At 60.8% G+C, this 27823-nt stretch overlaps 11 protein-coding genes across 11 annotated transcripts; 7 read left to right on the top strand and 4 right to left on the bottom strand.

The window, feature by feature from the left end:
• Window positions 1-3305: 3305 nt before the first annotated feature.
• On the top strand, window positions 3306-4268 carry MIC33 (putative mitochondrial 2-oxoglutarate/malate carrier protein; the record flags this gene model as incomplete). The annotated part of the gene is made up of 1 exon (XM_028641700.1): window positions 3306-4268. One exon carries the CDS (start codon window positions 3306-3308, stop codon window positions 4266-4268), a length of 963 nt encoding a protein of 320 aa, XP_028494367.1.
• Window positions 4269-5230: 962 nt separating this feature from the next.
• D7B24_007591 (uncharacterized protein) lies at window positions 5231-7171 on the bottom strand (the record flags this gene model as incomplete). Its single annotated transcript, XM_028641699.1, has 1 exon — window positions 5231-7171. The coding sequence occupies one exon, from the start codon at window positions 7169-7171 to the stop codon at window positions 5231-5233; it is 1941 nt and encodes a 646-aa protein (XP_028494366.1).
• Window positions 7172-8087: 916 nt separating this feature from the next.
• On the top strand, window positions 8088-9126 carry D7B24_007590 (uncharacterized protein; the record flags this gene model as incomplete). Its single annotated transcript, XM_028641698.1, has 3 exons — window positions 8088-8141; window positions 8202-8991; window positions 9041-9126. The coding sequence occupies 3 exons, from the start codon at window positions 8088-8090 to the stop codon at window positions 9124-9126; spliced, it is 930 nt and encodes a 309-aa protein (XP_028494365.1).
• A 425-nt stretch (window positions 9127-9551) lies between these two features.
• Window positions 9552-10497, bottom strand: D7B24_007589 (uncharacterized protein; the record flags this gene model as incomplete). The annotated part of the gene is made up of 2 exons (XM_028641697.1): window positions 9552-10376; window positions 10432-10497. The coding sequence occupies 2 exons, from the start codon at window positions 10495-10497 to the stop codon at window positions 9552-9554; spliced, it is 891 nt and encodes a 296-aa protein (XP_028494364.1).
• Window positions 10498-11457: 960 nt separating this feature from the next.
• On the top strand, window positions 11458-12033 carry CDC31 (centrin; the record flags this gene model as incomplete). The annotated part of the gene is made up of 1 exon (XM_028641696.1): window positions 11458-12033. One exon carries the CDS (start codon window positions 11458-11460, stop codon window positions 12031-12033), a length of 576 nt encoding a protein of 191 aa, XP_028494363.1.
• A 146-nt stretch (window positions 12034-12179) lies between these two features.
• Window positions 12180-13225, bottom strand: D7B24_007587 (uncharacterized protein; the record flags this gene model as incomplete). Its single annotated transcript, XM_028641695.1, has 3 exons — window positions 12180-12400; window positions 12480-13055; window positions 13117-13225. The coding sequence occupies 3 exons, from the start codon at window positions 13223-13225 to the stop codon at window positions 12180-12182; spliced, it is 906 nt and encodes a 301-aa protein (XP_028494362.1).
• A 445-nt stretch (window positions 13226-13670) lies between these two features.
• D7B24_007586 (uncharacterized protein) lies at window positions 13671-15219 on the top strand (the record flags this gene model as incomplete). Its single annotated transcript, XM_028641694.1, has 2 exons — window positions 13671-13859; window positions 13918-15219. The coding sequence occupies 2 exons, from the start codon at window positions 13671-13673 to the stop codon at window positions 15217-15219; spliced, it is 1491 nt and encodes a 496-aa protein (XP_028494361.1).
• Window positions 15220-16721: 1502 nt separating this feature from the next.
• On the top strand, window positions 16722-18372 carry D7B24_007585 (uncharacterized protein; the record flags this gene model as incomplete). The annotated part of the gene is made up of 2 exons (XM_028641693.1): window positions 16722-17222; window positions 17287-18372. The coding sequence occupies 2 exons, from the start codon at window positions 16722-16724 to the stop codon at window positions 18370-18372; spliced, it is 1587 nt and encodes a 528-aa protein (XP_028494360.1).
• A 33-nt stretch (window positions 18373-18405) lies between these two features.
• D7B24_007584 (uncharacterized protein) lies at window positions 18406-19599 on the top strand (the record flags this gene model as incomplete). The annotated part of the gene is made up of 1 exon (XM_028641692.1): window positions 18406-19599. One exon carries the CDS (start codon window positions 18406-18408, stop codon window positions 19597-19599), a length of 1194 nt encoding a protein of 397 aa, XP_028494359.1.
• Window positions 19600-20503: 904 nt separating this feature from the next.
• On the top strand, window positions 20504-23881 carry D7B24_007583 (uncharacterized protein; the record flags this gene model as incomplete). Its single annotated transcript, XM_028641691.1, has 1 exon — window positions 20504-23881. The coding sequence occupies one exon, from the start codon at window positions 20504-20506 to the stop codon at window positions 23879-23881; it is 3378 nt and encodes a 1125-aa protein (XP_028494358.1).
• An 877-nt stretch (window positions 23882-24758) lies between these two features.
• On the bottom strand, window positions 24759-27130 carry HSE1 (ESCRT-0 subunit protein hse1; the record flags this gene model as incomplete). The annotated part of the gene is made up of 6 exons (XM_028641690.1): window positions 24759-25483; window positions 25542-25823; window positions 25880-25952; window positions 26006-26791; window positions 26849-27009; window positions 27088-27130. The coding sequence occupies 6 exons, from the start codon at window positions 27128-27130 to the stop codon at window positions 24759-24761; spliced, it is 2070 nt and encodes a 689-aa protein (XP_028494357.1).
• Window positions 27131-27823: the final 693 nt, after the last annotated feature.

Raw genomic sequence — 27823 nt, 5'->3', positions numbered from 1 at the left:
AGTGAAACGGCCGCAGGTTCGTCTGGTAACAGTGGGCGGCGACATGGCAGACATGTGAAGGGTCTCAACAGCTCGTGAAAGCGACGACACGAGCATGGAAAGACTCGGTCGACGACTGCCTTGAGGCTCGTGACGAACAGGATGGGGGATGTCGGTGGCCGGGCAAGGCTGAGATGTGATAATGGATGCTTGAAATGATGTTTTCGTGATTGGTTGAGGAGACTGGACACAAGACAGGGACCAGCCCTGGACGGCTTGGATGATTCAGAGGCCCTGCACGTCGGAGACCCGACCGGGCAGGCACGACTACGACTGCTGCTCCGCCCAACACAGACAGGGAAGGCAGCGACACAACACGGGACATGAGACGACGCACCACTTCGCGCCTTCCCTGCACGTGTGTGTGCTTCATTCACAAGCAAGGAGCAGGAACGAGATATGCTGCCATGCAACCATGTTGCAACCATCTTGCTGTCCGTTTGGCTCGTGGAAGAAAATCCCTCGGAAGCATCTGATGTTGCTCCTGATGAAAATCGCTCGGAACTTCTCAGACGGGCGCAGGCATACACACTCGCGGTCGCAGTCAGATGCAGCATTCCGTATCTGGACTTGGGTTCTGGGTGGCCCTACGTCATGGTCTTGTTTCAAGGTGCCGCACCCAAGGCGGTTCGCGGGCCTCGAGGCATTTCGCTACGGCTGCCGTTGGGTTGGCAGGCACCAAACTTTCAAGCAAAGCAAAGCAGATAGATGAACGAGGTGACCAGGGCCCGGGCGGCTATGCAAGCTGAGGAATCGGCGAGTGCTGATTGCTCCCCGTGTTGTCTTCGTCCCCAGCCAAGACAGCTGCTGAATTGCCGCGGGCTAACCCACTGACGGTGGTGGGTGCGTGGGTGGGTTTGTGCTGCTCCCCTTGGGAGGAGGGTGGGTACCTTGCCTGGTGTCTTGGGTGCTGCTTGGGTGCTGCTTGGGTGCTGCTTGGGTGCTGCTTGGGTGCTGTTTGGGTGACGACGGACGCTGAGGCTGTGGCTTTGCAGTGCTTTACCCCGCGTTGATGCCTGCTGGGGACCCTCTCTCAGTGGATGCACGCCACACGCGAGCGACTGCCATGCCGTCCTCATGGGATTCCATTCATATGGCTTGTCCCAGCAGCAAGAGCAATACGGGTCAAAGTCGACCTCGGACCTAGGCATATGAGCACAATCCTGACCCAATCGTCAAATCCGACTCAAAGCAGCAGAGGATGCAAGGTTCGTGAATGACGACGACGACACCAAGCGGGCAGGGAAACTGGCAGTGGGAAGCCGAGCTTGTTCCGTTTCATGCCTCCCCAAGATGCCGAAGCACGAGCTGTAGCACTCGGTCACCCAAGCACATGAGCTGTTCTGGGGAAACAAGCAAGTGAAAGTCGTCAGCACCTGACCTGACCCCGCATTGAGACACCGTCAAGGGGAAAGAGGGAGGGGAAGGCCGAAGCTTCCCTCTTGTCCGCTCGAGTGTGCTTTGTACCTCGATACACGCTCATGCGACGGCACCCAGCTCCCTCAGCGGTAGTACGTGCACCAGGAGCGCGGCCATCACAGAACTCGAAACGATGTATTGTCTACAACGCCCAACCGCCTTGCGCCCGGCAAACGGGCTTGGGTTACCTCGCCTCGATGGCTCCTCGTCCTGCCGTCCTGCCCTGGGCTGTGTGTATGTACCTGCTCTGGCTTTGAGACGGCGTCAATAAAGGTCCTTCCCCCTCACGTCCGGTCGCTGTGACATGGCTCGTCCCATTCCCCCATCTCTTCTGCTCTGCTCTTGTCTGTCGACTACGCCGCGTCTGCCTCTGCCTGTGTCCTCTGTCACCTCGCCAGCATCGCCAACTTGTTTTGGACCGACCGATCGACGCTGCTGGCTTCACGTTTGCCCGTCAATTCCCGTCTCTCTTGCTCTCTGGCTTCTGGCATATCTCTCACATAGCCGACTCCATTTGATCATCACCTGCAGTCAGAGTCAGGTACGCTACTCATTCACTCGTGCCTTGTACAGCCCAAGCCCCTCTGAGCGAGGCTGACCTGACCCCGCTCTTGACAGCAGCACCACGAGTCTCCGTCAGCCATCGTCGTCAACAACACGAGACGACACGACTTGACGATCAGTATTCGCCTGTCATTGTAGCCGCACTTTTCGTTGGCTGTCCTGGCTTTCTGGCCCTCTCTTGTGTAAGTCGGTAATTTCTTCCTGAACATCCTAACCAAGATGGCCCGCCGCACAATGCGTGTCCCCCCCCCGCGGAGGTTCAATCGTCCGTCGGCGCCGGGAGTCCACTCTCGTGCCTCGAGGCTCGGCCCCTCTTTCTCTCCCTCTCTCTCCCTCTCTCTTCCGTATTCCGTCGCACATTCCACTCTCCACCCCGCCTGCATCAGCATGAGCTTCAGCATCACCCCAGCCCAGCTTTCTCCAGCCCAACAACAAGCCTAGACCCCCCCAGACTTGGACCGCTCTCCCGCATTCGGACCTCTCTAGGCACCATGACGAGCGTAGGGGGCCATCCTACCTTTTCCGATGCACGCCTAGCCCGGCTCCACTCTGCTGCACCCCCACCATATCGCTCTCTCTGTCTCTCTTGTCTCTCTCACCCACTCACGCACCCACATCCATACCCCGGTTCCTCTGTCGGCAACCTCGAGCCAAACAAAGTCAATCACCAATACCGTCATATCCCTCTGGCCGACTCGTCTCCGTCCTCCTCCGTCTGGCCCTCGGTCAACTGGCACTCAAACCCTCGTCAGCCCTTGCCATTCAGTGACCTCCACCAGACTCTCGAGCCCCCCCCCCATCTCTAATCATCTGCCCTGCCGTTGGCTCGACGCTCCGAGTGGAGTGATCCAAGATCCGAGCTTCCTTCCCTTTCACACCCCCCCCTGCTGCGACGGACATATCCACGCCCGTCACTGTTGCCGTTTGATCCCCCACCAGAGGGCGCCCTCAGTTGCCTGTAACCCCCGGCGTCACTCACCACCATGCTTCCACGGCCGCGTACTACCGACGTGGAATCCTGGGCGCTTGTTGGCCATGTCTATATGACGTGCCCTACGCCCACTTGCTACACCCTCGTGTAAACTGTGCTGACCTTCTCTCTTCTCTCATCATCAGCTAGCTCCACAATCCACTTACACCAACTTCGCTTCTCTTTCAGAGTTTCACCAGCCTCCAACGCTTTCGAGCTTCTTCACAACCAGAAGCTCCCTGTGCCCCTCCAACCCCTCTCGGTGCCTCATCCCAGGCACTCGGCGCAGCACCTCCCCACCCCCTACTCCGACATGAGCTCGGGCAGCTTGAGACAGGCCGCTGAAGCTGCGAGAACTCGCTCCTCTGAGGTCATGGGCCCTGCCAAGAACGAGACGGTCGCCGTCGCCAACGACTTTCTCCACTCTCCTCTCGTCCGTACAGCACTGCCCTTCATCAATGGAGGCATCAGCGGCATGGTCGCCACCACTGTCATCCAGCCCGTCGACATGGTCAAGGTCCGTATCCAGCTCGCCGGTGAGGGTCTCGCCGGCGGCCCCAAGCCTGGCCCCCTCGCCGTAGCCCGTGACATTGTGGCCTCGGGCAAGGTCCTCGACCTGTACACTGGCCTCTCGGCCGGTCTTTTACGACAGGCCGTCTACACCACGGCGCGCCTCGGCTTCTTCGACACCTTCATGGGCAAGCTCACGGCCCGCGCCAAGGAGCAGGGCCGTTCCATAGGCTTCTCCGAGCGCGCCACCGCCGGCCTGTCTGCTGGTGCCATCGCCGCCATGCTGGGCAACCCCGCCGATCTGGCTCTCATTCGCATGCAATCCGACGGCCTCAAGCCCCTTGCCGAGCGGAAGAACTACAAGTCAGTCATTGATGCTCTTTCGAGCATCGCCAAGTCCGAAGGTGTCACGGCCCTCTGGTCTGGTGCCGCGCCCACCGTCGTCCGTGCCATGGCTCTCAACTTTGGTCAGCTCGCCTTCTTCTCCGAAGCCAAGTCGCAACTCAAGCAGAACGCCGGTTCTACCCTGAGCCCCCAGACCCAGACCCTCGCCGCCTCGGCCATTGCCGGTTTCTTCGCCAGTTTCTTCTCCCTGCCCTTCGACTTTGTGAAGACGAGGCTGCAGAAGCAGTCGCGGGGTGCCGACGGCAAGCTTCCCTACAAGAGCATGGCCGACTGCTTCGTCAAGGTGACCAAGCAGGAGGGTATCCTGCGGTTCTACCGCGGATTCGGAACCTACTACGTGCGCATTGCGCCGCATGCGTAAGTCAATCTTGGCTCGAAAGTATGGTAGCAGGAAGCTAACGTCCTACTCCTTTCAGCATGGTAACGCTCATCGTGGCCGACTACCTCGGCTGGGTGACCAAATAAACTGAGCGAGCACTAGAAAAGAGAGAACGAGGTCTCGCGTGACGACGCGTTGCACACAAGCTGTGCTGGGCGATTTTGGGTTTCTTTTGTTTTTCTTTGGTTTCTTTTCGGCGCTGGAGGAGCATCATAACTGGAAGGAGGGAGGGCTGACTTTGTGACGAGTTGATTATACCAAGAAGAGAACAGAGTGAGAGAGGACAGTATACAAGCATGTGTGTACGCATGTATGCATGCTCTCGACAGACGCGAAAGCCGGGCTTGGTGGGCAATTGATCACCAATATTGAATATCACGTGCCGGATACCGAAGACAATGTGTGTACTCGTGAGCCAGAACTCGTCATGATGTAGTACAGGTGGGGGAGACCAGCGTGGTGGTGACACAGCTTGCCGGGGCCCCACACACCCCCTCCACTGACGACGAGCTGGAGGGGCGGGGGAGCCAGTCTATCAAAATGGCCTCCAACGAGGTATCGAGACCATGAATCTTCCCATCCATCATCTAAGACACAAACAGGCATCATATCGGTTACGAAGGGGGCCGGCGGGGTCTGCAAGGCAAAGGCCGGGGCACTCTCAACATCATCTATTATTTAGAGGCACGCCTTCCTTCGCTGGCTGACTGGCCGTCTGCCTTCGTTTCTCCACAACGTATTCTGTAGTCTTACAAAAAAAGGGGAGGGGGTAACCCACCCACAGCCCTCTCTGGTGCACGCGCATACCCTCCGCCCTCCGCTCTCTGCTCGCTGCCTGCTCATGCCGATGCCGCCTGCTCATTCGCACACGCGCTTGCTGACCCAGACGCAGGACGCGGCGTCCTTCCCGCGCTGAAGCTCCCCTACACCCAGACCCAAGACCCCTAGTCCTGACTGGCGCTCAGGTTCATGTTCTTCTCCCACAGGTTCCTCAGCAGCGTGTTGAGCCCCTCGCCCGCCGCGTCGTCGTCCTCACCACCGACGAGGCTCGATCCGCTGAGCTGTGTCGTCGTCCCACCGCCGCCGCCTTCGGCGTCAAAGCTCGATCCGGCGCCCGTGCTGCGCAGCGTCCGCACGGATTGCGCCCGCGGCGTGACGGGTCTGCTGTGGCTGTTGCCGGTGCCGGTCGCGCTGGCGGCGCCGAGGCTGATGTTGCGCGCATGGCCAGCGCCGCCGGGGCGCAGGGCGGGCGGTTTCGATGCGGCGATGAGGCCGTTGCGCCCGTGGGGGATGCGCTGGGGTTTCTTGGCAGCCTGGACGGCGGCGGCGATGCGGTCGAGCGAGCGGACGACGGGGTTCTGGTAGCGCCGCACGCTGAGGTACTCCATGCCCGTGCGCTCGAGCTGCTTGGCGACGCGGGGGTCGCGCGACGTGCCGCCGTCGTGGCCCGGGTTGGCGACGGCCACGAGCGGCGTCGCGCCCACCGTGTTGGGACCGCCGAGCGACATGCCCATGCCCATACCCATGCCCATGCCGAGACCCATTGTCGACATGCCGCCTGAGTGATGGTGCGCCGAGCTGTGGGTGCTGGTGGAGGAGGGCTCAATGACGGAGCTGGCGCGCTGTAGGTTGAGTTTCTGCTGGACGCGGGACTGGGGGGCGTTGCGGCGCGCGTTGCGTGGGGCGAGGGCGCTCGTGTCGTCAACGTCGCTATTGCCTGATGCCGGCGTGCGGTTGGATGACGTCGTAGAGAGAGCGCGGTGCGGCGTGTCAGGGGCCGCGTCGGAGCGGCGGCTCGTGGGGCGGGACGGGTCAGGATGGTAGAAGGAGGAGTTGCGCGTGTTGCCTGAGCTGGCGGCGCCGACAAAGCGCGACGTCAGCTCGTCGCCGCCGGCGCTGCCTGCGGCGTTGACGCTGTTCGAGTCATCGTCGAGCGTCGACTGGCGGCCGAAGGAGTCGGGCGAACGGTTTCGCGAGACGGGCTCCGCTGTGTCATTGGTTATCTGTGGCGGCACGACGCCTTGGGAGGGCGTTCGTTGCAGGAGGCGCGAGGTGAGATACTCCTTGTGCTGCAGTGTTTGCCGGTCCGGTGTCGACATGACAGGCGGTGAGGGGGGCGAGGGTAGGGAGGCCTTGTCTGCTGGTGTGTGAGGCCGTGATCCTGTGCCGGCCGAAGAGCCAGGCTTCGCGGACCCCTGACCACTGGCCATTGATCCGCGACGCGACAGGTACGGCGAGGCTGAACCGCTCGCGTCGACCCATTCGTCCTCCTGGCCGTCACTGCCGAGGTCGAAATGCACCTGCGACTTGGTCGACGCCTTGACCTTGTTGACGGCGGGATTGGAGGCGGTGCGCTTGAGCTTGTCGGACGACTTGGTACGCTTGTGGGCGACCTCGACATGGGACCTGTTGCGGCGCAAGCTCGCCGCAGAGGTGTTGCTCTTCAGGTTGGAGGAGGAGCTGTCGCGCGACAGCTTGGCTTCGGACTGGACTCGTCGGTGGCCTGGTCTGGTGGGTCGCTCTGTGCGATCGCGATCACGCTCTGGTTCTGGTTCTCGTTCTCGTTCGCGCTCGGGAGAGGGTGAGTGATGTCGGCGCTGGTTGTTGAGCTTGGAGGCGTGCGCCGTGTTCTGCTGCTTGTGCAGAGCCTTGGAGGAGGGGATTCGGGCGTGTAGCCTGCCACCGCCGACAACGTGCTTCTGATGGTGGTGGTGGTGCTTGGGGCGGTGATGGTGTTCTCGTGTGGAGGATGCGCTGTCCCGGGTGTGGTCACTTGTCTGCGAATAGTCACTCGCATCTCGGTGTCGGAGGGATGGACGTTTTGATTGGCTGGCGGAAGAAGCATCCTGGCCGTCGTCGCCATTTCTGTCGGCGTCGCGAGGCATGGCTGGCTGGCTGGCTGTGGCCGGCCGGCTGGCTGCTGCAGTCTGTGTGGGCGTCTCTCGTCTTTGGTGAGCGAGAGCCTGAGCCCTCTGCCTAGCCTAGGTAGGTCGGTAGGGGGGGGTGTGCGGCCTGAATCGGATCCAGGGGTGTTGTGTTGCAGCCAGTCGCAGCGAACGTCGGTGTGCAGGCCTGCAGAAGGTAAGATTTGGTGTAACCGAGGGGCGTTCTCAAGTAGTCGGTCAGAAGGCGCGGTGCAATGACGGAGGGGTAGGAGACGAAGGAGGGATGAAAAGATGTAGGAGGCATTCGAAATGGTCACAGCACGAGAGATTGAGAATGGAACAGAGGTTTGGGTTTAGTTCGGCCAGGTGCTCTGGGGTTCCTCCTTCCTCCCTCCACTCGGGTCCTACCTGCCTGGGCTTGGGCTCGTTGCTGAGGCCCCATCGTGCCGAATGCCAATCCACAATCCAGCGCCGGTGGAGTGCCAGTGCCGGTGCCGGTGCTGGTGCTGCCGTCCCAGAGCCGCCCGCAACCGACGATTACAGGGCCCTTTAGGCACATGCCGCCTGTTTCCCAGGCCTGGCACGCTGTCCTGGAGCACCTGGAGCTCCCTACCTAGCTACCTTACCCACAGCAGTTTGCTGATTCGCTATATTCCGATTGGCCCACGGCCAGCCATCCGAAGATGACTTATCAGCACGTGATGACCCCCCCCCCCTTCGGTGACGCAAATGGCAGTCCCTGTGGCCAATGGATCGCCCAAGGCTCGAACTCTGGCGGCGTCAAACATTCTAGCCGATTGCCATCACACAGCCAGCTAAGGCATCTACCGACAGCCTTACCATCCAGAACGCCGCATACTCAACATCCTTTGACCGGCCCTACTTCACCCGCCATAGAAACCCGATAATAGCCATCATGGCGAGCCAGATTGCTGCCTACGAGGAGGACCGAAAGGCCTATCAGGAGCAGGTTCGCATCTCCCATCCATGAACAAACCCTGATCGCAAGCTAATGAACCTCGCCGCGCAGCTCGATGTTGTCGTGGCCGGCCTCAGCGACGATCCTGACAATGCGGAGCTGAAGAATCTTCAGGCGGAGTTGCAAGAAATGATCTCCCTGATTGACGAGTCCCTTGCTGAACTCAAGCCCAAGCAGGCACCCCAGCCAGCTGCGCCCGTGAAAGCCCCCACGCCCCCCGAGCCGGAGAAGTGGTCGCGCGAGAACCACCCGGCCTTCAAGAAGACGACGACCACCGCCGCCGCCGCCGCCCCTGCGCCGCTAGCCGAAGACGAGGCAGCCGCGGCTCAGGCCACCTACAATGTCAACGACACGGTCCTCGCCAAATGGGTCACGGGCGACAAGGGCTTCTACCCGGCCCGCATCACCTCCATCACCGGCTCCTCGACGGCGCGCGTCTACATTGTCAAGTTCAAGAGCTACGACACCACCGAGACGCTGCGCGCCAAGGACATCCGCCCCGTCTCCAACAAGCGCAAGGCTGACGGCACACCAGCAGCGGCGGCCGCCGCCACAGCCTCCCCCGCGGCGTCCGGCGCGGCCGCGGCGTCCTCGACCAGCCACAACGGCATCGTGACGTCGGCTTCGGCGAGCATTTACCCTGAGCAGCAGGCGCGGCTGGACGCCGAGAAGCTGGGTGGTGACGCTGTGGCGAAGCCGCCCAAGGCGAAGAAGATCAAGGCCAACAAGGAGCTGGAGAAGGGCAAGAGCAAGTGGCAGGAGTTCAGCAGCAAGTCCAAGTTTGGCAAGACGCAGAAGAAGGACAGCATGTTCCGCACGCCGGAAGGCGTCCACGGCAGAGGTATGGCCCAATTCTGACTGTCCAACGATGCAGTGCTGACAAGGAAAAGTGGGCTTCACCGGCTCTGGCCAAGCGATGCGCAAGGATCCCACGCGCAGTCGGCACGTGTACCAGCAAAACGAGGAAGTTGAATAGCGGCCCTTTGCGCAAGGGGGGGGGTCAGAACGATTGCATATTCCATGGCGTCTGGCTTTTTTTTTTTGCTTCCTTTTTTGCTTTTCCTTTTTTTTTCCAACGGCGGCGTTCAGAGAGCCTGATGGTTGCATTCCTTACCGGTAAATCGCCTCTCTCATTCTATGCGGAGGCTAATTTATGCGTGCTGTGCGGCCAGGTCAGGCATGGCTCAAGGGAGCCGCCTGCGTAGATTTGCAGGCATGCGGGATACGGCAGACGGCAGACGGCAGACGGAAGCGCTGTCCTGTAGGTCGTTCGAATAAGGGGATACCATGATTCATTACACTCTGTCTATACACTTGTCCGTCCTTTTCGCAGTTGATACATGGTGATGCATGGTGATACATGGTGATACATGGAATGATACAGACTTGGCCCTAGGTGTGTCACCTCGACATGTTGAGCTTGGCAGCAACATCCTCGGCCATTTTCACGAAAACACGGGCGCGCTCGCTCGTGGGCTCGGCCACGACCGTCGGCTTGCCCCTGTCGGCGTCGTCGCCAATGGCAGGATGCAGCGGCACGTCGGCGAGGAACTCGATGGCGTGCTCGCGGCACATGGTCTCGACGCGCTCGTTGGTGCCGAAGACGTTGGTGTGGCCGGCGCAGTGCGGACAGGTAAAGAGGGACATGTTCTGGACGAGGCCGAGGATGTCGACGCCGACCTTTTTGAACATGTTGACGCCCTTGACGGCGTCCTTGACGGCGAGGGCGTGGGGCGTCGTGACGATGAGGGCGCCGTCGAGCAGGACCTGCTGGGTGATGGTGAGCTGCGTGTCGCCGGTGCCGGGCGGCAGGTCGAGGACGAGGACGTCGAGGCCGGCCCAGTCGACGTCGTGCAGGAGCTGCTGGACCGACTTCATGACCATGGGGCCGCGCCACACGACGGGCGCGGCCTCGTCGACGAGGTAGCCCATGGACATGGTCTTGACGCCGTAGTTGGTCAGCGGCACGAGCTGGTTGTGGGCCGAGAGGCGCGGCTCGCCCGACAGGTTGAAGAGGGTGGGCACCGAGGGCCCGAAGATGTCGACGTCGAGGATCCCCGCCCGGTAGCCGAGGCGGGCAAAGGCGAGCGAGAGGTTCGCGGCCACCGTCGACTTGCCGACGCCGCCCTTGGCCGAGGACACGGCGATGACTTTGGCAACGTTGCGGATCGGACGGCGCTCGGGGCGTTTGGGCCAGTGAGGCGGCGTGCCGCTGCGGGGGAGGCCCTGAGGGAGGGGTCGTCAGCTCTGTTGGAGGGGGGCACGCGAGTAGGGGTCTCACCAAGGGGTTCTCATGGCCGAGGAGGCGAATAGAAGGCTGCAAGAGCCGTGGCAGTGTTGGTCTCATGGTTTGTGATCATGTGTGGCTGGTGTGAGGATCGTAGTGGATCTGGCAGGATAGATGAAGAGTACACTTGTGACAATAAGCGAAGAAAGATGAAATGGCATTACTGATTTGATGAGGAGGACTTATTTGATGAGGAGGAGGAGGATGCGGCTTGAAGCTCTGACGAACTGACGAAAGTGACAGCTCGAAGCTCGAAATGGAAGGGACCCCACCCTCGTCCTGTCCCACCCTCTTGATTGGCTGTCGCGTCGCGATCAAACTGTCAACCATCGACGCGCTCTCATGCCAGGAACAGGAAGAGGAACCTCTGGACAGCATCGCAAGCACTCTAGACCCTTCAATCCCACAACGGCATGACGGTCTGTTTTTCTTTTTCGCTCACGATAGCCACGACGCCCATTGCATTGCACAACATCGATTCCGTTGCTTCCACGCATGCTTGCAGTCGTCTTCTGGCGCGAACCCCACAATTTGACGACGGGCGACACCGCCTAGCTACGACGTTGCATGACTGCGCTTCTTCATCTGAATAGTCTCTCCATCGAAGGTGCTGTGAGTATGCACTGCCTTCTTCTCCCTACATTGTCCTATCTTGGAGGCGGGGTTGTAGTCTGAGGCTGGACTGGATTGCACAGCGCTGGACGTGAGCCCTTGCTCGGACTTGTCGATACATACCACGTCCCTTGCGAATGAGAAACCCTAAATCCTCATGAAGCTGTTCACATCTTTATCCTATTCCTTCATTCTTCATCGCCTACCTTCCTGCCTCCCCCTCTACTTCTCAGACATGTCGTTTTTCACATGATATTGAGCACGGCCGAGCCCTCCCCATGACAAGCCACTGACATGCCTCCAGCTCAACTCTCATCTCGATTCCGGCTCCGCGTCGAGCCTCTCGCCGGACTCCTCTAGCTAGAGGCAGCAGCCTTTGGCCTTGTCTACCCCACACACTTCGTCACCATGCCTCCCTCCGCGGTGAATTTCGACATCCACCAGGGCCGCCAGGACTTCCAGCGCCTCGACCAAGACTGGCGCGCCAACATCAACGAGTCGTTCAACCTCATCGACACGCAAGACACAGGCTCCCTCTCCGCCCGCGAGTGGCCCATCGCCCTCAACGCCCTCGGCCTCCAGCTGCCGCGCTCCGAGACGTACACGCTTCTCTGCGCCCACGGCTCGCCGCCCCAGGATTTCGACCCCCACGCCTCTGCCTCTGGCGGCGGCAGCAGCAACGCCTGTCCGCCCGTGCGGCTTCGCATCACGCGAGACACCTTTGAAGCCATCGCCGCCTGGCTCATCACGAGGAGGGACCCGGACGAGGAGGCCGAGGCCGCGTGGCGGCTGTTCGACCCGCGCGACACGGGTCGCATCACGGTCGAGTCGCTGAGGACGGTCTGCGCCGAGGTCAACAATATGATGACGGACCAGGATCTGCGGAAGATGATTGACACGCTCGACATCAGCGGCAAGGGGTGGGTGTCCAAGGACGAGTTTATGGAGATGGCGCGAGGGGCCACCAAGGACCGTTCGCACTAGGGCACTCTTTTTCTTCTTCGAAATCTATGGAATTCTTGTTTTTCTTCCAGTTCATGCCACTCCCTTTGTTGCTGCTGTGCGGCCCCCCCTGCTCGTTTTCTTAGTCCGCCGTGCCATGCTTACCTTTTTTTTTTTTCTCGAACGACCTACGCGCACCATGTGGATGGGAAGTTTTCGAGCCGGCCGCCGTCGACCTTGATCACGGCACCGTTGCAGTACGCGCCGGCGCGGGATGCCAGGAACAGCAGCACACCGGCCATGTCCTGCTCGTCGCCCATGCGCTGCATGGGGATCATGGCCTTGGGGATGTCTTGGCCGTCGCCGGTGTACAGCTTGACGATGGGCGCGGCCATTTCGCTGGGGAACACTGTCTCGACGTGAGCAACCATGGCATCGGCGCCTGGACCGGCGAAGCAAAACGAGGAGACGAGGGACAAGCAACTTACGCCCCGGCGCGATGCAGTTGGCGCGGATGTCCCACCGCGGCAGCACGCCAGCGAGGTGCTTCGACAGCAGCGTCGCGGCGGCCTTGGACTGGCCGTAGGCCCAGCCGCCGGGGGCCGTCTTGTTGAAGGCGCCGATGGAGCTCGTGACGATGACCTGGGACGACTGCGGCACGCCGCCCTCCCTCTTGTTCCCGGCGTCCAGCAGCGCCAGGAAGGCCATGGTCGTGTACCACACGGCCGAGACGTTGACGTCAAAGGTGCGCGTGTAGGCCTCTTGCGCGTGGTCGAGGTGCTGCGCCGCCCACGCGGCGGCCGTCATGCCCTCGGTCGGCGCCTTGACCTGGGGCCCGCCGACGCCGGCGTTGCAGAGGACGAGGTCGACGTGGCCCGTCTCGCGCTCGACGGTCGCCGCCGCCGCCGCGAGGCTGGACGCGACGCTGACGTCGCAGACGAGGGGGTGCACGTTGGGGCCGATGGCGGCGGCGGCTTCGCGGAGCACGGCCTCGCGGCGGCCGAGGATGTACACCTTGGCGGCGCCGTTGGTGGCGAGGGCCGTCGTCAGCATGCGGCCGATGCCTGGGGGCGGTCCGTTTCAGTCTTCTTTTGTGCGTCCGAGGTGAGAAGAGGGGGTGCAAACCTGAGCCGCCGCCTGTGACGACGGCGACGAGACCGGGGACGGAGAACAGGGTGCCTGCTTGGATGGAGGGGCTGTGGCCCACGGGCGTCTGGGAGGCGGCGTCGGCCATTTTTACTTTTTACTTTTCTCCACGTTTCTCAGGCGAATAGAAGGCACGCGAATCAAGATAGGGCACGAAGCAACGCGGTGAAGTAAGACGTCAAGTACAGTCAAACAGTGTCATGACTTACACGATCCTCCTGTCTGCTCGTCGCTTGTTCCCCACGTGGAGTCCGTGGCGGGGTTCGACCCCTCTATTCGTACAGAGCGCGCCCAGGCGACGTCACATCCCGTTGGCCATCCATTATGCACCAATCACAGCTCGATAAAAGACGAGCGAAACAGATTGTCCAATCAACGCACGAATAAATCGTTATTCTCCTGGTCCTTCAGCGGGATGGTTCCGCGACGTGACCTCGAACCACAATTTTTTTCGAGACTCTACCTCCCCACGTTCACGATTTGCCATCTTCAACTCGGAATTCCATCCACGACGAACAACAGCCGCACAACCAATGCCGAAACGAAAGCGCTCCGTCGACGAGGAGCTCGACGAGAAGCTCACCGAGCTCAAGCAGGAACTTTTCCGCGCCCTCAAGGCGGCCAAGGGCCTCGAGCGCCAGCGTCTGAGCAAGCGCATCCACGAAGCAAAGTCGTCCCCCGACAAGGTCGAGAGGCTCAATCGCGAGGTCACAGCGCTCAAGGTTCGTGAGGGCAGCATGTTTCTCCCTTTTTTTAGGGGGCTCGACTAATGCGCCACAGACGATTGACCTCCAGCAAACCGCCCACGCCCACCTCGCCTCCTCCCTGACCAAGATCAAGGCCGTTGCCGAACACCCCGCCCTGCCCGACGACTACAAGGAGGGACCCCCGAAGAAGGAGCTGTCGGAGCAGGACAGGCTTGCGCTGCACAATGTGACGAGCGGGCTGTACAGCCGGCCGGCCGTGCGCGAGGTGGCCGACAAGGCGATCCGGATCATCTGCATGACGCTCGACGTGCCGATACCCGAGAAGAGGGCCCGGGGGAAGAAGGGCGACAAGAACAAGGAGCTGAACGCGAAATCGGAAGACGAGACGCAGACGACGACGACGAAGAGCACTGCTGGTACGGCAACGGCCCCCGACCCGCCAGCGAAGAAGAGGCGCGTGGCCGATGAACCCGCCGACGAGGCGGCCTCGGCCAGCGACAGCTTCAACGGCTTCAGCGATAAGGACGACGACGGCCGGGACGCCGGCGACAGTGGCGAGGACGACGAAGAGGCGGCCCTGTCCAGGATGGCGGACATGCTGGGCAGCTCGGACGACGAAGAGGAGGACGTCGAGGCGGTGCGCGCCAAGTACAGCGCTCTGCTGGGACAGCAGCCAGACACGGAAGACGCCGACGACGAGAGCGACGACGTCGACGACCCGGATGACCTCGCGGCGATGGACGAAGACGAAAACGAAGACGAGGACGAGGCGGAGGAAGCCGATTCGGAGGAGGAGGAGCAAGACGACCAGCAGGGCATGAACAGCGAGCGCCGCAGGATGCTCGAGGTCAACGCCTCCCCTCCACCGCCGGCGCCCGCGCGCCAGCCGAAAGAGCCAAAGCCCGTCAAGGCCGGCGCCACCACCTTCCTGCCGTCTCTCATGGGCGGCTACTTTTCCGGCTCCGAGTCGGCCTCGGACGTCGACGTCGCGCCGCCCAAGAAGCGCCTCGGACAGCGGCAGCGGCAGGCCATTGCCGAGCGCAAACACGGCGAGATGGCGAACCACATGCGGAACGAGAAGAAGAAGAAGCAGCAGCAGGGCGGCCGCGACGACGGGTGGGACATGAAGAGGGGTGCTGTCGACGGCGCCGAGGGCAAGGGGCGGAAACCGTGGATGAAGGAGGGCGGCAAGGAGAAGGAGGGCGGCAAGGGCGGCCGCGCGGCGAAGCCCGTGATGAACCGCAAGGAGAGGAGGAGGCTGAAGTTGCTGAGCAAGGATGACCAGGGCGAGCTGCACCCGAGCTGGCAGGCGCGGAAGAAGGAGAAGGAGGCGCTGCAGGGCGCGGCGTTCCAGGGCACCAAGATTACGTTTTAGCTGCTGAATACCACCATTGTCCCGAGTTGCTGTTCTGCAACCTCCAGACTCGATCTGCCCTCCTAGGCGATCTGCCTTCCCAAGCGATCTGCCTTCCCAAGCAGGCAACTTTCTTGGGGGCGAACAGCGTGGGTGAGAAGGTCAAGAGACCTTGCGCGTTCCGAGTAGATCTACCTCTGCCTTGCTGACCCTGGCAGGGCTTCCCTCACGTCAACAACACGATCACGTTGTTCTGCCTATCTTGGGCGCAGTGCTTCAGTCCGGTGTGGAATCCTGCCACAGGTTTTCCAACCTTCCCACGCTGCGTCTCCGACCGACTCTTCCTACGTGCCTGTTTCACCTCGCTTCTTCCTCTGCCACTTTCTACTTGATTGATTCCTTCCTGACTTTACCTCTTCTGCACTATACCCTCAGTTTACCTCCCTTCCTCACCTCTCCTATTGACCTATTCCTACCTTACCTCTTCTACTTTACGTCTTCCGACCCCATCCTTCCAACCTCACTCTTCTAGTTTACCTCTTATTACCTGACCTCTTCCATCGTACGCCTTCCGACCTCAGTCTTCCAACCTCAGTCTTCCAACCTCAGTCTTCCAACCTCACGTCTTCCAACCTCACGTCTTCCTATTTTACGCCTTCCCATCCCATCCCTCCGAACTCACTTCTTCCTATTCTACGCCTTCCCACCCCATCCTTCCCACTTGACCTCTCCCCGCCTTGTCACGCCTCCGGACATCATTTCTCCTATCTACTTGACATCTTCTTACTCTACTTATTTCTTCTACCCAACCTCATCTTACCTAGGTATCTACGCTGCTTCTCCTATCTATCTCACTTCCTCGACTTGAACTGCAGCGGCCCCTGCGAGCTGAGAGCAGCACCTTCCTTTACACATGCCTCCATGCTCTCTACCTGGTGTCAACCTCTGAGCTCACCTTTTCCTACCCGACTCATCGCAGTCAACGCGGTGCAAGGTCTTCCTGCTCATCTTCGCCTCATATTCAGCCCAACTCAATCTGCGAGTTCTGTCTCGGTGTTTATCTCTTGCCTTCTCAAATCTGCTGGGGCAGGAGCACCACTTCACAAACTCAAGCCATGAGTTGTGGCCTTGCCCTGTGAAGTCGGACGCAATCATCTGTCTGCCATATCTTCTCGACCTAGCAGCAACTCACTCCGGGTTATTCCTTTTCACTGGAATCTCCCCTGGTTGCCTTTCTTTTCCTATCACATCTACTGATCCTCATAAAAACTTCCTTCCCTGCTCACCCCTATCTGCCCGTCCCAATCCAACATCTTGGCCACACCCTTTCCTTGCGTTCTCGACTATTCCGATATCAAACATTTCCCAACATCTATCACTTCTTCTTACACGCTCAGCGACCCCAACCTCATAAATCCTTCTCACTCCTCTTTACACAAATGGTCTGATTCGGACTCTTTCACACTTTACCATATATTGCACATATTTGACATTTAGTGGCGGCCAGCTCGGTCCCTTTCACCATGTCTGACGCAGGTCGTGACCCCACTGGGGAGGAGATGAACGACTTGCTCTCTGCTGCTGATAATCAAGGTCCCGGCGGCAACGATGATCTACCAGCCGAAGAAGCTGAGCCGGGACCCGAGGCACTGGAGCGAGCTCAGCCGGGCAGCATAGCGGATGCGGTGGCCGCTGGAACTCACGCAGATGACGACCCAATCGATTCGAACGTCACCGATGATGGCATCGTGGAAATCAGCGACGATGAGGAGGAGGACGACGACGACGACATGAGCGATGATGATGAGCCGGACCACGTTCGAGCCCTCCGCGAACGAATAAAACAACTCAGAGCAGGGGTGATCGGACTTCGGGATGAGAAAGATGGTCTCATCAACGATAAAGAACAGTTAAGCGAGAGAATCAGGGGCCTTGACGCGATGATCGAGACCCTTCAGGCCAACAATAACCAGTTGAGGAATCAATTGAACCGGTCGCGACATCCTAGGCAGCGTACCCAGAGGGTAAGACTCCTTGACAGCTTCAGCCAAGCATCGTGTGATCGGACTGACCATGTTCCTTGTGTAGACTTGGCCCGCCATGTTGCGCGCGTTCTTGGCTGGCGATCCGATGGCTGAGGAGTACCATGTGATCTACAGGCGCATGTGCGAAGAGGAGAATATGAGCACCAAAAGCAGCCTGCTGCACCCGAACCTGAAGCTGCGGGAACCGGACGATGAAGAGCTGGCAGCACAATTGCTCAATCCGGATGGCGATGCTCCTGGAGAGAACAACGAGATGGGCGACAATCCTGTTGACCATCGTGCGGCTCGTAACGGGGTCGGCGAAGTTGTCACGCAAGCCACGCACGCGACTGATACAGTGGACGAAGAGCTCTTTGTTGTCGAAACAAAAGACAATCAAAAGGAACGTCCTCGTCGCTCCTTCGATTCCATGCCGCCGGAGGTTCAGGCCAAAATTGTCAGGCTGGTGCTGGAATATCCAGGTCGCCTCGTTCATTGCATTTCACGACTGGACCCCCATTGTGAACCTCGGGCTCCCCTTCCTCACACCGTAGGACGGGGCTCGAGCAACCTGCCCAAGCGGTTCTGGACTGGACGCAGTGGAACGTGCAGTATCGAGTACGCTACGAAGCCAAACGACATGCTCTCCATCCTGCTGGTCTCCAAGTCGGTGCACTTCCTGGGCGTCCACGCCTTTTACGGACTCAACACGTTTGCCTTTTCCAGCCTTGGGGAGTTTGGACGCTTTTGCAGAGGCATCGGAAGCGCGCGAGCACAGCGCATCCAACACATCGAGATCCTTTGGCAGGGCAACCAGACGCTCACGTTCACGCCCACCAGCAGAGGACAGTGGACGTCGCGGCGGACCTACGATACCTCGGAGCTGCTGAAGATGCGTCGCCTCAAGACGGTTGTGATTCACATTGACGAATCAAGCCGGGGACGCAGACGTCGCCCCCACGAGCTGCCCGCAGTCCGCACGTGGCTCGCCGGCAAGACCAAGCTTCAGCCCAACCATGGCAACTTCCGCGCTCTGCGCACCCTCCAGGGGCAAGACTACATTTACGGGCTGCGCGGGATCCGGCACATTCTTTTCTACGACATTGAAAAGTACCGCACCATGGGCGGTCGACATCCCATCAGGGACTAGGGGTTCTACATGGATGTCGAGAACAGCGTGCGGATGCCCAAGAGTCCTACGGATAAGCTCAACGCGCAGCTGCGGCGTCTCGATGACATGTCGGCCGTGCCCCGGGGCGCCGTGTCGGACGTCCTCTTTCAGGTCGTCCAGCAGTGGTACGACGAATCCATGCCGTTCGATTCTGGCAGCCAGTGCCTCGTGGACGCCATGCAGCAGCTCGAGCAGGACATTGACGATGACGATTCGGATGCCGATGGCGACGACAGTCCAGGACGCGATGACAGCTCCGACAGCTCCGACAGCTCCGACTCTGGGAGTGACTCGGGCGACGATGGACCGGACGGCGGCGACAGGCAGGCTGCACCGCGGCCAAAGGCGAGCCAGACATTTGGCAAGCGCAGCGGTGGCGTCCCTGAGGCGGGACCCCGCGTAGGCCATGTCGGCATCGACAGTGCAGCCCACGATGAAAACGAGAGTGCAGGCAGCGCTGACGATGAGTCGGATGGCGGCTTGGATACGGCTTCGATTGCTACATTGTACGCCGGGTCGGATGCGGCCAACCCCATCCGTCTGGACGACGATGAGGCCGAGAACAACCATCGCAGCGTCAGTCTCGGCCCGCCCTCGACGATGCACCATGCCGCGGCACTGGCGATGCGCCCTCCGCCTGGCGCAGCTGTTTCACGGCGGTCCTCCTCGGTGACCGCTTCCACCGTGTCTGGGGCATCGTCGGGCTCGCTGTTCGTGCCGGGCTCAGGCATGCAGCGACGCGCGCGCCTCATGCGGGCGCAGACGCAGGAGACGACGGCCAGCGACTTTCACGCTCGCGTCGCGGAGCAGATTGGAGGTGGGCGGGTGACTAGTCACGAGGTGCGGTCGCAACTGGACCTCGGCGCCGTGGTCGATCTCACGGCAGGCAGTGACGACGAGGACGCGGATGAGGACGCGGACGAGAGCAGCCCTGATGACACGTCAGGTCGGCGTACTGATGATTCTCCATGCCGAACTGACTCTACAGGGGTTGATTCGATGGAGGGCGACGATGAAGACGATGGTGGAGGTGCCCATGGCGACCATTCGCCTCGGCGTCACCCCCGGGTCGGCGACAAGCGTCCTGTGGACGCTGCTGGTCACGTCCACTCGCCCCGGGACCATCCCCAGGTCGGCGACAAGCGTCCTGTGGATGCTGATGGTGTCGCTCACTCGCCGTTGAAGAGACTGCGGTCGGAATGGTGAGGGAGTGGGTTCTGGAATTTGCCTCGGACGTAGGCGTTATGGGTTTTATACGTGCTGGAGATGGGTTCTTCACGGCGGCGGACCTGCTTTGGGCGTCAGGGGACTATGTCCTGGGATGGGGCGTGGTCGACATTTACGCCCATGGAGGGCTAGTTATTGACAGCTTTGATTTATTGGGTAGGCGTCGCATATTGATGGACACGGATATGGAGGGTGGGAAATTCACTTTCTGCATACAAGGCTGATCAATTCTGGGCGTGCTTGCTGTTGGTGATAAGTTTTGCTGTGAAAGGGAAGGGAGCACTCGGATGATGGTTGTTGCAGTGTGCCGTAAAAGCATGGTAGAGGAGTACCGTAGATGCTGGGTTGAAGCTACGGTACGTAGCCAAGGGTCTTGGGCGTTGGAGGGGCTGTTGTTGGCTGTTGTTGCTCGTGGCCGTTGCTGGGGCAAAATTATGTCATGAGCGGCCAACTTCACGGATCCCACCAACCGCCACCATTCTATTCCACTACGCGTTGACCGACGCGACAAGATTCATGAACAGCAAGCAGCTGGATCTTGCGCCTTCCTATACCCAAACAACAACGCCTTGCGGCAGCTGAAGCAACTGCTGGTCTTGCTTGCTTGGATGAAGTACGTAACGAATGCCCCACAAACACACCATGGACCCCTCCGTCCCTGCATCGTCAACCACCAGCATGCCCATCGTCTACAAGGCAGGCACAAGGCACAAGGCACAAGGCTGACCCCCCTTTCCCCCTCAGAAAACCAGGTGCCGGCTTTGCTTTCCAACCCCGAAACACCATTGCCTCCGAGGCCGAGCCCGACTTTTCCAACTCCCCTTGCCAGCCAGGGTCCAGCGCACAATCACCCCGCCATCACATTACCGTCTGTCCCATCATCATGGTCAACGAGCGAGCGCCCCCCAAGGGCCCAGCACGCCCGCTCCATCACAGCCGAGAGGCCCAGCCCAGCGCCAGCCGCCCCGACAGGCCCGCCTCGTCAGACTTTGACCCCGATGCCTTGACCGCCCGCTTCGACGCCCTGCGCGTCACACACGGCGCCTCCCCAACCGCCCCGCAGCAGCAGCCCTCGCCAGCCGCCAACTCGGCCGCCAAGAGGGCGGAAAAGACAGGCCCGCCGCCCGTCAGGGCGCCGCCTCCGCCAGCCAGGGCGCCGCGCGACAAGCCCGCCGACAGCGACGACGCCCTGAGCGCCTTCTTCTCCGACCGCCGCGACCCCTTCGGCGCGCCCTCGGCGCAGGGCCGCGGCCACACCTTTGGCCACCCCACCAAGATGATGTCGTCCCTCAAGCAAAAGGCCCACGGCATCTTCAACGAGCGCAGGGCCCGCCCCGAACACCACAGGGAGGACAAGCACAGGATCAACGTCCCCTCGGTGCCCATCTACCAGGACCGCAAACCGGAACCCCTCAACCTCTTCCGCTCCATCGGGCCCGACGCCCACCCCGCCACGTACAAGGGGCCCGGCGGCGGGAGCTTTGGCGAGCCCGACTTCTACACCGACCCCACCAAGGCCACGTCGGACCTCAAGGCGCTGCTGGAAGGCGGCATGGACGAGGACGAGGACGAGGACGGGGGCCCAGAAGAGAAGAAGCAGAACAAGCCAGGAGACGACAAGGACGGCAAGGACAGCAAGGACGGCAAGGACAGCAAAGACGGCAAGGACGGCGCCCTCGAGGGTCTCCGGGTCAAGCTGCTGCCCCACCAGGTCGAGGGCGTCGAGTGGATGAAGGGCCGCGAGCTCGGTCCCGTCAAGAAGGGACGCGTGCCCAAGGGCGGCATCCTCGCCGACGACATGGGCCTCGGCAAGACGCTGCAGACCATCGCCCTCATCCTGAGCAACCAGAAGCCGCCCAAAGACGACAAGGAGAAGGGCTGGAAGAAGCACTTGGAAGGCGTCGAGAGGACGACGCTCGTCGTCGCGCCCCTGGCCTTGATCCGCCAGTGGGAGGCCGAGATCAAGGACAAGGTCGAGCGGTCCCACGGTCTCAAGGTGTGCGTGCACCACGGCCCGCAGCGGACCAAGCGCTTCCAGGACCTCGCCATGTACGACGTCGTCGTCACCACCTACCAGATCCTCGTCTCCGAGCACGGCCACTCGTCTGATGCCGAGACCGGCGTCAAGGCCGGCTGCTTCGGGCTGCACTGGTGGCGTGTCGTCCTCGACGAGGCCCACACCATCAAGAACCGCAATGCCAAATCCACAAAGGCCTGCTATGCGCTTCGCGCCGAGTACAGGTGGTGTCTGTCGGGCACGCCGATGCAGAACAACCTGGAGGAGCTGCAGTCCCTCATCAAATTCCTGCGCATCCGGCCCTACGACGACCTCGCCGAGTGGAAGGACCAGATCGAAAAGCCGCTGAAGAACGGCAAGGGGCACATCGCCATCCGCAGACTGCACAGCCTGCTCCGGTGCTTCATGAAGCGACGCACAAAAGACATCCTCAAGGTCGACGGTGCCCTGAACCCCGGCGGCCAGCCCACCAAGGAGGGCGAGGAGTCGAGCACGGGCTTCAAGGTCACCGAGCGCAAGGTCGTCACGGTCGCCAGCAAGCTCTCGCCCGCCGAGCGCCGCTTCTACGACCGGCTCGAGGCCCGCACCGACGAGAGCCTCGAGCGCATGCAGGGCAACATGAACTATGCCAACGCCTTGGTGCTGCTGCTCCGCCTGCGCCAGGCCTGCAACCACCCCAAGCTGGTGGCGGGCAAGCTCGACAAGGACAAGGACGCTCTGTCGTCGGGGGACGCCTCGCAGAAGAACAACACGGGCGCCGACGTGGACTCGCTCGCCGACATGTTCGGCGGCATGGGCATCGTGGCCAAGACGTGCGGCATTTGCGGCCGCGACCTCCCGCGTGACGCGCACAAGACGGACCAGGACACGTGCCAGGAGTGTCTCGACGATCTGGCCTACTTTAACGAGAACGAGACGGCCAAGGACAAGAAGCCCAAGAGCAGAAAGGGCAAGGTCAAGAAGAATGTCGAGACGGTCAAGATTGCGTCACCGGTCAAGACGAAATCGCGAAGGCCAAGGAACCGTCGCACTGTGATCGACAGCGATGATGATGATGAAGAAGAAGGAGAAGAAGAGGGCAGCTGGCTCGTCCCTGAGGATCAGCGAGGCCAACTGCGACTCGGCAAAGCTGGCGGCAAGAAGGATGAGAATTGCGAGGGCGGCGGCGAGTGGCTGGGCACCGAAGACTCGTTGCACGAGTCGTCCCGGGCAGACGAGAGCACGCAGCTGGACAGCTTCATCGTCGACGACGAAAAGCGAGCGGTCAAGGCCGAGGCAGGTTCTGACTCTGAATCAGACGACAGCTTTGCGTCCGTGGCAGAAATTGCCTCCCAGGTCCGCGCCGAGAAGGAGGAGCGAACATCACAATCGGCAGCATCCAGCTCGGACGACGCCGACTCGCAGACGTCTTCGGACGAAGACACAGGCATTGACGAATCCGAACTGCAGTCAGACGACGACGCGCGCGACCGGCCCGGCGGCCAGGCGACCCAGATTCTCGCCTCGGCCAAGATTCGACAAATGATGCAGATCCTGCACAAGGAGGTGCACGAACACAAGTTTATCATCTTCTCGCAGTTCACGTCCATGATGGACCTCATCGAGCCCTTCTTCCGCAAGGACGGGCTCAAGTTTACGCGCTACGACGGCGGCATGAAGAACGACGAGCGCGAGGCGAGCCTCGACCGGCTCAGGAACGACAAGAAGACGCGCATCCTGCTGTGCAGTCTCAAGTGTGGCAGTCTGGGCCTGAACCTCACGGCCGCGACGCGCGTCATCATTGTCGAGCCGTTCTGGAACCCGGTGCGTGCCCCCTCCCTTTGCAGCAGACAGAACATGGCGGGCGAGTTGCTAACAGAGTGGCAGTTTGTCGAGGAGCAGGCCATTGACCGCGTCCACCGCCTGACACAGACCATCGACGTCGTCGTCTACCGCCTCATCGTCGAGGCGACGGTCGAGGACCGCATCCTCGCGCTGCAGGAGAAGAAGCGCCTGCTCGCCCAGACGGCCATCGAGGGCGGCATGAAGAAGGACGTCATGAAGTTTGGCCTCCGCGAGATGCTCGACCTGTTCCGCAGGGACAACCACGCCGCCGACGCCGCCGCCGCCGCCGCGCACGACGTCTCCGTCGCGAGCAGCCGCCGCGAGAGCGTCGAGCCCGAGTCCGAGGGCCGGAGGACCCTCGCGGCGGCCAGGAAGCAGAGGGCGACGCCGGAGCACGAGGTCTACGGACGGCGGTGGTAGGAGATTTTGTCGCGTTGTTTTGTTGTCGTATCGCTTTTGGGGGGGGGGGGGGGGCTGAGACCATGATGGCAACGAGGATGAAGTACATGGAACATTGCGCAAACGATGTCGGGAATGAGGAATTACAGGGATATGACACGAGGCGTCTAGGCGTTGGCACTGAACATTGTTCTGAATACACGACGATGGGTCGATGCGCCGCGTAGGTCGGCGGTTTTTTGATACACCAGGCTCCCCATCTCCGTTCTGCGTTGTGACTGCGACCGAAATGACCATCTGGCGTCCAGGGTACATCCGTATCATTGCAAGATGGAAAACGTCGGCGTTCCGGAACAACAGGCTACTTGCTGAGATGACGGATAGGTTGAGGAAACGACATTGAGAAGTCCATGTCCTCTTTGAGCAAAACTATGTTGATTGCTTATCCAGCCCGCGGCAAAACGACTAAAGGAACAAAATGCCCCAGTATCGTACCTTGGAGGAAACCCGTATTCAGCCAAACTCCGGCTACATTCATCACATGTCATGGGAAACCGCAGCCGTTTCGTCATGATTGTTGTCAAATGATTACTTCAACTACCAAAAGGTTGCAGCAGCCCGTCTGGGTCTGCGGATCTTTCCAAAAATGTCAAAAAAGCCCCCCAAGATCATGAGTCCAAGAATAAGAAAAAGCAACGTCAAAACATCAAGGACTATGGTACAGACAATCATCGTCCCTCGTATACGCAGGCCACGATACTGCTCGCCCACATGGTCCACATCGCTCGACCCTGGCCCCACAGCGGTGACGGCACCTTGCCATGCCGCAAAGGACGAATGCAACGCCAAATACCACATGAACAAGCCTGGCTATGCGAGCGCACTCAAGACGTCACTCCTAGTACACGCCAGGCTGGCGGTAGTAATCACTTGGCGGCGCGCTAGGCCCCTCATTGGGCGGCGGTCCTCCAGGCGGCACATACGCCTTGTATTGGGGCTGCGGCGAGGTGCCCGTCTGGCTCGGTAGGCCCTGCCTGGCGTCGTATGCCGAGCCGGCCGGCTGTAGCGGAGCGGGCGCGGATGGAGGGGCGCCTGTGGGGATGGGCGGTGGCGCCTGAGAGGGAGCGCTTCCGTAGTGATCTTGACCGGGTGGTGCTGAAGGCGGTTGGTAGCTGTGGTACTGAGGCTGTGAGGGCTGGTGCTGCGGTGATTGTGGGGCGCCTTGACTGGTATTGTGCTGTTTGTACTGGTCATCGGGCGCGTAGTTGGTCGAAGTTGAATATGCTGCAGTCGAGTTGGGGTTGTGAGGTGCAATTGGGGAATCATAGACGGATGTGGCGAGTTCCTGGGCACCGTAGATGCTCTGGCGTTGGTCAGGGGGGTGAGTATAGGAGCTGTAGGCATTCTGGGGCGGGGGAGGCGAAGTGTTGATGGGCTCGGGCGGTCTTCCGTTGGAGGGCAGACGAGGCGTCGGGTCACGGTGAGGATAGGAGGGCTGCGATCCAGGATGGCCGCCGTGCGAGGGGACCTCGGAACCTGCTACGTAGAAGGGCGCGGGGGTAGGCTGGCTCGGACGGTGCAAGTTGGGCGATGGACTGGACTGGGGAGGGTATTGCGGTTGGTCTATGTACAATGCTGTCAAAACTCATGGCTCGGCATGGCAGAGATCAAGGCAATTCACCTTGCGGTGCAGGAGTGTAGTATCTCTGCTCCTGCTGCTGGGGCAGACCCTGAGGATGGCCCTGGGGATGGCCCTGGGGCGGCCCTTGAGGCACACCTTGGGGAGCGTAGCCACCAGGGCCTCCTGGAACCTGCGGTGGCCCTCCTGGGTAGCCACCCTGTGCCGGTCGCATCGCGTACTGGTGGTAGCTGGGCTGAGGTGGGTGAGACATGGAGGACTCTAGCAGAGCCTCGTAATCGCGGCGCGCCTTGATGAACTTTTCGTTGAGCTGCGTAAAGTCGTCTGAAACGCAAGGGTCAGCACATAGGATACCGGAACAGGCTCTGTGATGAACATACCCTTCTTCTGCGAGTACTTCTCAATGAGCTTGATCAATTTTGGCCGGATAGCGAGGGTCTGGTGGTAGAGTTTCTGGTTCCGGTCAGCGGCGCGATCAAGAGCGGCCTCCTCTTCGCCAGACTTACCGAGATTTCCTCATTGTCCTCCTCCTTGGGCGCTGTGTTGGACGTGCTCAGCAGGGTGAGCAGCTTCTCGACATTCTTAATCTCAGCGAACACTTCAGCCTCCATCTGTGCCTCCCGCGCGAGCTCGTCCGGTGTCGGGTCGGTCAGCTTCTCGACGTAGTTGAGAGGGAAGATGCCGGTCTTGCCCTTGAGGGACCCGCGCCACCAATCCTTGTAGACGGACTCGAGGACCGCAATGACATCGCCCTTCTTGAATTCCAGCTCACCAGGCTCGGACGGCACAAAGTCAAAGAGCGCGCGCACTCTCGAGACGGTCGCCGCCGTGGTGCCGGCGGGAACGGGTGTCGACTGCTGCTGTAGGGGCTGGCTTGCGCCAGGGGTGCCGGCGCCAGCGCCCGACGAGGAGGGCCCGGCGTTGCTGCTGCCCGGTTCGGGGCTCTTGCCCTTGCGTTCTTCATCCTGCAGAGACAGCTGCAGGGCCATCTGCAGCTCCTCCTCCTCCTTTCGGCGGTCGACGTCGGTGAGGCCCGTCTTCTGGGGGGCGGAAGGAGGCTGGAGTGTCGGGTTGGTCTGCTTCAGGCGGTAGTAGGCATCGTACATGATGCCAAGCTCGGCGTCCTTGCTGAACATGTCGGACCAGTCCTTCATGCGCTCGAGGATCTTGGCCTTGACTTGGGTATGGGTGTTGCGGTCGTTGGCCAGCTTGAGAAGGGCGTCGGTGAAGGCGCGGCTGGAGAGCTCGCGGTGGATGGGCTTTCCACAATTCTGACTCAGGGCGTTTGCGAGCTACTCTTCATCAGCACGAGGTTCCAAGAGGCTGCTGTGCGGCCATGGGCTATTTACCTCGAGAGTGTACAGCTGCACATTGGCGTTGCGGTGCGCCAACCGCTTGATCATGCTCTGGACGGCCTCCTTGGGGCCATTCGTGTCGGTCGTCACGCGATCACAGAGCTCCATGATGGCGCCCCAGTCCTCCGACGTGAGGTTCTCGTCGGTCGCCTTGGCTGTGGGCGGGGCAACAGGTCAGCAGCCGATACACCGAGACGGCGGGCGCGGAAGCGCGTGGGAACAAACAAACATACCGATGCCCTCATCGTAGGGGCCAGCGGCGGCAGCTCGAAACATGATGGACGGTGGGCGAAGAAGAGAAGTGCGGCTTGGCGGGTTGTGGACTGAACAATGACCACGGTCGCTGCCTGGGCCGTATGGACTCTGCTGGGAAGCAGCAACCTCACGAGCTTGGGCGTTGTGGAACTCCTCGCTGCTGTTTCGCTGTTTTCCCAAGCTGACACGGTCCTATTGCGAAATGCAAACAAGGTATGTCGCTGCACTGCAGAGGAGGGAAGGCAGAGAAGATGGGATTATGGTAAAATGCAAAGGTAGGAGAAGAGACGTGGTTGTGGTAGGTAGGTAAAAGGCAGGCAGACGCAGCCTGGCAGCTGAGCCTCCCAGGAAGGCGGTCGCTGCTGGCTCGGTCTCGGGTTGGGGGTGGAACTGGACCTCGCCAGCTCGCATGCGCACCCGACTGTCCTTTCCTTCGTCGTCATCGCTGGGTCGGCGGGGGGGAGGAAGGAGGCTTGGTTCATTCGTCACAGCACCGCCACATCCGCCTCCGCTGCCGCCACACCTGACGCGGTCCCGCCACTGCCAACACGCCGTCCTCCTTGCTTCAGGAAGAGGAAGAGGAGGAGGAGGGAGAGGAAACGTAGCGAATGGGATCTCTCTGGCTCTCCCTTTCCCGCAGTTGTCATCGTACATGCATTCTTTCTATGTGCTGCTGCGTATCAGACCCGTACGAACGGCCCGTCCTGGTCCGGT

The sequence above is a fragment of the Verticillium nonalfalfae genome (assembly GCF_003724135.2).
Source record: "Verticillium nonalfalfae strain VnAa140/NRRL 66861 chromosome Unknown scaffold_61, whole genome shotgun sequence".
NCBI lineage: Eukaryota > Fungi > Ascomycota > Sordariomycetes > Glomerellales > Plectosphaerellaceae > Verticillium > Verticillium nonalfalfae.
This window is presented reverse-complemented; position numbering and strand designations above follow the sequence as displayed.